The 8,647-nt window shown below is 36.5% G+C and overlaps 1 protein-coding gene across 1 annotated transcript in view; it reads right to left on the bottom strand.

The window, feature by feature from the left end:
- LOC113670009 (techylectin-5B-like) overlaps positions 1 to 5,378 on the bottom strand; it is a 74,500-nt gene extending 69,122 nt beyond the window's left edge. The window contains exons 1-2 of the mRNA XM_089197985.1: positions 4,632 to 5,378; positions 1,630 to 1,720 (exon numbers count right to left, since the gene is read on the bottom strand). Of these exons, the coding sequence (XP_089054111.1) occupies positions 1,630 to 1,720; positions 4,632 to 4,952 (412 nt within the window). The 5' untranslated portion in view covers positions 4,953 to 5,378. The remainder of the gene's footprint in view (positions 1 to 1,629; positions 1,721 to 4,631) is intronic.
- Positions 5,379 to 8,647: the final 3,269 nt, after the last annotated feature.

Genomic DNA, 8,647 nt, shown 5'->3' with positions numbered 1-8,647 from the left:
ATCATTTCTCTTACATTTGTATACCCCTTGAGATATAGCTCACCCACACCACATACAATCGAAACTCAAATTAAACCTTCTCTGCCGACGCCCGCATTGTAGGATTCCAAGGTCCTTCTGACACATGAAGCTCCGCACTTCGTACAGATGGTTTCCTTTTTGACCATTAATGCTGAGAGGGTTTCCTCTGGTTCCTCTCGGGATCACAACAAGATCGACAAGATCGAGTCGGTGTTGCAATTGTGTGTTTCACGCAACTGCACATTAAGCCACGTAAGAACTTGCGCCTCTAACAAAGAACTTGAGCCCTGGGTCATGATTCTTGAAAGAAACCAAAATTCGTTCATTATTGTCGTTGCTGTTTGACACGTAAATTTTTTCATTTATTTTCTGTACAAACAGCTTGTTTTTAAGGACTCTTTTAAAGTTTTTTCTGCCAGCAGGTAGCTCGAAACCAAACCCAAAGGAAACAAATACCTAGTATGGAAAAAGATTTCAAGACAATGTATTGTGCTTCAGTCAGAATCTAAAGTAAAGGCAATGCATAATTGATTATATTATTGATTGCATCTCTTGGAAAAAAAAAGATAAAATAAAAACAAATAACATTTAAAGCTCCCATATCAGGCCCAAATTTCGATAATTTGTGAAGGTGAGGTTTTTGCTTTCCTTTATAATACAACTTAAAGTAGTAGTTATTTAAGTGTAGGCCTATTCAAGTTGGTCGCGATTAAGTAAAGTTGACATTTCCCTTTGACAGAGAATGTTTGACACTTATGTAATTTTAACACCAAATCAATTTAAGGTAAGTAAACCAAGTTCTCTTGGGAAAAAAATGGGATTTTTCATCCAATATGAAAGTGCTCTATGTTTTCGAACAGATCACAAATCAGTTAAATAAAGGGGTAAGTTTCTAAAGAATCCGTGGTGCTGCGTCGGTGGGAGAGTATAGCAGGTAATTTAGTGTTAACAACTGAGTTGAAAAAGTAAACTAGCCACCTTAAAAGGTAAAAAAGCTGACGCTTCGAGCGTTAGCCCTTCGTCAGAGCGATGACGTTTTATTCAATTTATATGTGTTGTCCTTCTCGAAAGTTTTAGTTTGTCGGTTTATTTTCATTATCTTCTCCAGCCATCTGTCGCTAAAACAAGTCATTCAAATAAATTAAGTTTGTTTCTTCATGTGTCGGATTACAATGTTCTATTTATTTTAAATTATCCTCGCAGGAAGACATGCCCACCCAGAGGATTATAGACCAAAAACAGCATGTATCTACATGGATGTGTTTGAATCACCTAAGATTCGTCCTTTCAACACAATATATTGAAAGTACGAACCTTCGGTGATTATTTCCAATGTTAAAATTTATAGTCTAATGATTTATCCATATTTCTCTCTCTCTCTCTCTCTCTCTCTCTCTCTCTCTCTCTCTCTCTCTCTCTCTCTCTCTCTCTCTCTCTCTCTCTCTCTCTCTCCCTTTAGTTGTTTCTGTAATGGACGTTACATCCTTGATCTTTCATACCCTTGCCTCAGCTGATGCTAATCTACCCGTTTTTTCTGTCCCCGGCATTTTCAGTATGTCCCTCTTCCATAGTTGTTTTTTATCTTTCCCCGAACAGATCTTCACTTACCTCTAATACACTTACAAACATGAGTGTTTGATTTGTAGTCAACAAAACAAATTTCATTCTCCTTGCAAGGATCATCTTCTTCGCAGGTGCTCTTAATATTAAAGAAAGGAAATCAGTGTACAAAGAGATATCAAAAGGATGATGGCAGACTTTTTCGTTTAAAGAGGTTCTATAGGATTTTCTGACCGAGATCTGGGTGCGAACATAGCACAAACTTAAAAAGCGTCAACATGCATAACATGGCGGCTCGATACGATCGCACAATTGTTATCTGAAAAGGTGTGATAAAAAGAGTTAATTTAGTGTTAACAATTGAGTTGAAAACGTAAATTGGCCTGACGAAGGGTTAACACTCGAACGGTCAGCTTTTTTACCTTTTACAGAGGCCAATTTACGTTTTCAACTCAGTTGTTAACACCAAATTACCTTCTATACTCTCCCACCGACGCAGCCCCAAAGTTTCTTTAGAAACTTACCCCCTTTATTAATGTGTTAAAAACAGTTTAAAAGTTTTTATTTAATGGAATCTTGGGTTTCCAGCAACTGCACCCGTTATATTTATAGGCCCTCTACGCCTGAAAAAGAAGTCAACCGAAAAGAAAACACCATAGGAAAAACTGTGAAACAAGCGACAGATCGCGGCAGATTCGAAAGTTTATGCATGCTCAGATACAGATTTTGGCGAAGTTCTATTCTTTTTAGTGCTGTTCTGCGACAAAGAAAACAGGGATCTTTCGAGCAAGACTTATCGTGTTTCCTTTGGTGAAAACGAAAAATTGCGAGTAGCCAAGGAAATTTCGGCTTTTAAATGATCGGCTGGACAGATTTCACAAATTGTGAAAATTATGAGAGCTTTCACCGAAGAAAATTGAAGAAAATCAAAGGTAAAGCCAAAAGTTATCACTGGCGAGCGTCTTCCTTCGTGGAGTCATAGCTCAATAACAAAACCATTCATGTATTTTATCATTTGTTTTTCTCCAGCTCTTTTTTAAACAAAATTAATTATTAAATGCAAAAAAGGGCCAAATATGCCACACGATGTGGAGAAATTCCTGAAATGAGTTTACTAATCCTTTTCCCTATTCTACCATTGCCTCTAGTTAACTGATGATTTCATAGAGCAACGGCTTTAAGAGGATCCAAGTGATTACAAAAGCTCTATGAATATATATTATACTTCCTTACGTAACTAACACGACATGAAGACAAGCTCTATTAGTAAGCTTAAGAAAAAAATTCGGCATTTGAATGCTACAACTGCAAATCACAAGTGAATAAAATATCTTATATGAATACTTAACTAAGATTGTACAATTCTATTCTTGTATCATTACAAATTATGGAAAGCCGTTAACATGGTGCTGTCTTCCTTTATTTCTCAATTTTTTGCTGGCTGACGACGGCCGCATCCCGCTTTATTTCTAGATTTATTACTACGTTGGTGTCTTCTATGTTATTTCTAACTACATTTCTTCAGCCTTAAGTCTTTAAAAGAAATTTGTATCAGATTATGATTCATCTTAAGGTAGATTCATTTCACGAAAGGATGCCTTAGTGAGGAGTTCTCGTTCTTTCTTTGTCGAGAACCTCGGCGGTCTTCATAACTGGTGCTTTTCGGCACCGTTAACTCTAGAAAGATATTGTATTCTTTGGAATCAGTTGACTCAGTTGAGACGTGAAACAATTTAATTGTTTAATATGACCTAGTTGTTTACATAGGTTGATAAAACCTCGTAGATACATAAAATATTTTAAAAGGCTGGAGTTTCAAGTGCGTTATCGTGTTGTGATCGATTCAACTTCCTAAGCTTTCCAAGCCCAGCGTTTGTCCTCAAGACCCAAAAATTACTAATTCACAATGCAAGGTAATTAGTATCAAAATTGCTCCATTATCCAAAGAGTTCATCAGTTTTTTTGCCTGTATTCCTCTAATAATGCTTCACACTATTTTGTCAAATTCACCTGACACACAAATCGGTCAGAGCCACTTAGCTGGCATCTGTTGGCCGCCTTGCCATGGGTGGAAAGGAAGTTGTATGACAAACATCGATATTCCTAGCTTTAAAAAACCTTTTTTAATCTTCCAACTAACATTCTTTTGATTGGCTTGGTGTCAAACTCAAGTGGCGATCTCTGTAAAAGCGGTCCAAGGCGTTTTTCATCGGAAAAAAAGTTTTGCCTCAAACTTTGCCCATTAAACTATCATCGGTAGTAAATAGATAAAACCACATTGGTTTCTGAAAATACGTTTAAAAATTTTTTTTGAGAGCTCTCAATAATCTAAGCTGCAGAAGGCCCTTTTTTGATCTCTTGCGACATCGAAACTTTCAAAAGTTGACAAGTTTACTCCTCGTAACACATCACACGCAGCAAGAAATCGTTTGTATTCCTAAATTGTGTGATATATAAGGGATTTGGTAAGCATTTCAATTTTGATATGTGTTTATTCAGAGGTTCGACATAATTTATTTAAAAGCATCCGTTAGACAGCTTTCTGAAATTGGTCAAAAGTATTCTTTCGTTCTTGGGTGATAATTTTATGAGCGCCAGCTAAAACGCGCTGAAAGATTTAGGGTAAACTTGTTTTGCTTTAAGGGGGCAAATTTGTGACGGGGCAAAACGTCCGTAAATTGACTGATGCACGGATGGGAAAACGCTTGAATCTTCATTAGCAGGATTTATGTTAAAAATGAAATAGGGTTTATTTCCCTTATTGTAAAAAATCGATTGCAAAAATTAATTCCTTAAAATAGTTTAGTACTTTTTTTGTTTATCATTGGCTCTACCAGGCTTCTTTCCGTGACACAAACATCGGCAAATTTCCCACAGGTTGGCGCAAGAATCCTAGATTCTTAAAAACTTTAGCGACCTATATTAGGCAGAGTAAGGTTGATGCATTAAGTTAGAAAGCATTTTAAAGAGATCCAGCTTCGATTCTAGAGATAAAATTCAACCATTGAGCCTCAAGTAATTTTTGATAAATTAAAAGAGATTCAGCTTACCTTTATTCCTCTGTAAATGAAATGTTCATCCTCGGTAAAGTTAGCAAATCCAACAAATCGATCAGAGTCGCTGAGCTGACATTTGAATTTCCCTGAATCGCCCTCCAAGGTTCCAAAGTTGTAGGATTGACATCGCTCTTTATTGACACACTCAAATCGACAAGAACTTTCCGAAGAAACTTCTATTTCTTTTATCAGGCTTCCGTTCAGCTTTTTTCCTTCTAACTCTTTGGCAAAGTTAACAGCTTTCAAATTTGGCCCTGAAATACGGCTTATGCCGTACACAGCTGAACAGACGAGATTAAATATCCACAGATGCATGTTTATTCTCCATGGAAAGCTTTTCTCGTAAACTGATGTGGAAATTCTTTGACTTCGAGCGGCGACCTAGTTAGGTTAGCAGGTGAAAATAAATTCTTAGCGTGAAGGAATAGTTTGCAGTAATTTCTTTACGCTCATAATACGCAAAGAATGCGCTCGGGGGGGTATTGCACAATAACCATCTTTTTCTTTTATCAATTACATAAACATACTACTTAACTTGTGATTTCCATATTTATCTCTTTAACGACGCCAAGAAGCCCCTAGTGGGGGATCTCGTAAATAAACCTTTTTCATCATAATTTTTGTAATCATCATACCTCAGGCAGAGTGGACAGTTGTTATCAATGTACACCTTGTGAAGTAGAGCATTCAAATGGCGACTGATCAAATATATTTTGATTAGATACAACGTAAAAGTCTTTCCTATAGCTACAGGTTTACAGTAAGACGAACTGATGTTAACATAACTTTTTCCACATTCATAATTAATAGCCACCTCCGAAGTACTTCATATTTATCATTGTTTCATCTTTATTCCTACTAAACTAAAAATTAAACTTTCGTTTCATTTAAGAATTCTCTTTAAATATGTATGAGTTACGTCCCCAAAAAAATACATACACCTTATTCGATGGTTTAACATAGAATCGCATGGCTAAAGGTAAAGTCGCGGTCTGATTGGCTATCGAAGAGAGGGTATTTATAATGGTAATTGAACTGAGTGGCGTGCAATTTGTATAGGTAATCACATGATTTCGAGTGCAATGTGGACTAAATAAGCATGAGTAAATTTTTTTTAAAGACTAACAAAATTGTACGAGCCCGTAGTCCGAGTGCAATTTGTGGTCTTTGAAAAAAATTAACAAGTGCTTATTTATTCCACATTGCACGAGAAAAATCATGTGATTACGTGTTAATAATAAACATGAAAAAATACGAGATAGCTTATCATAGTTAAACATAAGCAAAGCGCGCGCATCAAGTGCAAAAATAATTTATTCAAACGGTGCGTTTGGTCAAAACAACCGCGTACGATCAAAACAATAATATGCAATGATATCTTCACATCTTTAAGGCGCAAAAAGGTTCTACGACCAGCTAAACAGTTCAAGGAATTGTTCAGTCTGTGTCCGAATCACTTTCAATGAAATGGAATCGTCGTTTCCGAGGTTTAACCATGTTTGTTTTTAATTTCGGCGTTGGATCGCTCGAGCAAAGTGTTAAGCTGGGTCGGTTCGTAATTTTTGATTTCCTTGGCAATTCCCTTCACACCACTTTTTCCGAATCGATAACCAAAAAGCAGTGCTTTTTCCAGTGTTTTCGTTGTTTGAGCTATTTTTCGGTCTCGGTGGCGAAAGAAAACTTACCTAAAACCCGACCATTGTTTCTTTCGCAAATTTTCAAATTTTGTTCGACTTCCAAGGCTCGCATTTGATTGGCTGTCTGTGAGTTTCTTTGAAGGGGTAAGTTTCTAAAGAAACTGTGGTGCTGCGTCGGTGGGAGAGTATAGAAGGTAATTTAGTGTTAACAACTGGGTTGAAAACGTAAATTAGCCACCGTAAAGAGTAAAAAAGCTGACGTTTCGAGCGTTAGCCCTTCGTCAGATTATTTACCAATCAGAATGTCTGATTTGTTACTTTCTTTGTACTGAATTAACCCTCTTCTGCACTGAATTAACTCTCTTCTGCACTGAATTACCTGAAAACTGCATTTATCTTGACTAATCAGAACTGAGTAATTTTTTCATGTGTACTATTAGGGCTGAAATCATACGCGTGATTTCAAAATTGAACGAGCGCGCAGCGCGACTTCGATTTGCAATCACAAGTATGATTTCAGACCAAAATTGCACGACACGAGGTTCAATTACCACTTTATTACATCCATTCTGAAATTGTCCAAATACAGGACTTAGTCAGTTCAAATATTTTAATGAAGCAGTACTAAGCTGTATTTCCCCGAGGCATTTTCGCTTTTGATTGTTTATTTCTCTTTTGTGTGTATCCTCATGCAGTTTGCTTAATGAACACAGGATTCGCGGATATATAATATCTGAGAATATGTATCCGTGTTTCTTCGCGCATAGTTTAGATTGTCAATTTGTTTTCTCCAGCTATTTCCTTTTCTTAAATTCATTTTTAAATGTTATCTTTATACGGATGATATTGATCCTGTTTACCCCCCTGGGCTGGGTTGTTCAAAGCTAGGTTAAGATAACCCAGAGTTAGTGTGAAATCTGAATTCAGAACTGAGAGCTTTAAAAGAAAATTCAGTCGAAGTCTTTTTGTTAAAAATATGATTCTTTGATGCTCTAAAAAGAACACGGGACATTATCCCAAAAAGGCCCTTCAATAAAGGAATAAAGAAACCCAGAATAAAATTTAACCATGGGTAGGCGCCAATCGGCCTTCGAACAACTGGGCTCTGGTCATGAAGTGGGAGCTTTTAATCATAATTAAACACGTGAATAAAGGATATGGCGGCAACAACTGTTTTCATTTCATTCATAAGTTTAGTCTTATTGGCATTTTATACCTTTCACAACAGAAGTTGTTTGAATCGTAACAAAGTGGTTAAAAAAAACTCCATAAGTCCAAGAGTGTCCAGGGAACTAAGAGACGGAAAGAATTGTCCAATACACAGGGTCGCCTAAATGGAGCAAAATTTAATAAAAATATTTTTATCCGATGAGATACATTTTTATTCGACAAAATATAATTTCATTTGCAAAAAAAATCTTGGTTTCATTCGATAAAAATGTTTTTGTTCGATAAAAAATATCTTCATTTGTCGGGAAAATCACATGGTAAGCTTAGGCCTGATCGCTAAGCTATAAAGCCTTCGTCATGCTGTTACTATAGAAAGTACGAGCCAACAACTGAGCTCGCAAGTTGGTCAGGTAGTGAACCGTGCGAGGGACATACTGCGGTACAACAGCTCCACATTCAGCCGCAATGCTTCCACATCATTCAGAGCCGAGTCAACATTACATAGTTCATTTCCTAAAATACTTCGACTGGCAAGGGCCTCACGTTATAGAAATGTTCTGCCAAAAGATGTTTGTAAAACAGTTGTACACATGGAAAAAACTCTGTCTTCAAATGAAAACCCTTTGACCCATGATGAGATAATCTGTTTTGCTGAAGTAAATTTCCTCTCAAAAACGATGAACAGCAGTAGCAGCAAAATTAATTGGTCATCACTAAGCTTACCATGTGATTTTATCGAATACAAATATTTTTTTATGGAATGAAAATTGAATAAACCAAGGTTCTTTAACGAAAAATTTTTTTTTTAACGAATGAAATTATATTTTGTCAAATAAAATACGTTTTGTAAATAGAAATATATTTCATCGAATAAAAATATTTTTATCGAATAAAGATATATTTATATTACACGTAATTTAGTGTTAACAACTGGGTTGAAAACGTAAATTAGCCACCGTAAAGGGTAAAAAAGCTGACGTTTCGAGCGTTAGCCCTTCGTCAATCGCTCTGACGAAGGGCTAACGCTCGAAACGTCAGCTTTTTTACCCTTTACGGTGGCTAATTTACCTTTTCAACCCAGTTGTTAACACTAAATTACCAAAGTTTTGTTAGTTCAGTCAGTTTTTAAGTCGCTGTACGTATTTTGCACCAGTCCTCTCCGATAAATGTCTCTGACCGTAACGAGGGGAACGGGGAAGGTTC

Source organism: Pocillopora damicornis, chromosome 2 (assembly GCF_964200805.1).
Source record: "Pocillopora damicornis chromosome 2, jaPocDami1.2, whole genome shotgun sequence".
Taxonomy (NCBI): Eukaryota; Metazoa; Cnidaria; class Anthozoa; order Scleractinia; family Pocilloporidae; genus Pocillopora; species Pocillopora damicornis.
The sequence above is the reverse complement of the archived record's forward strand: the minus strand, read 5'-3'. Positions and strand labels throughout refer to the sequence as shown.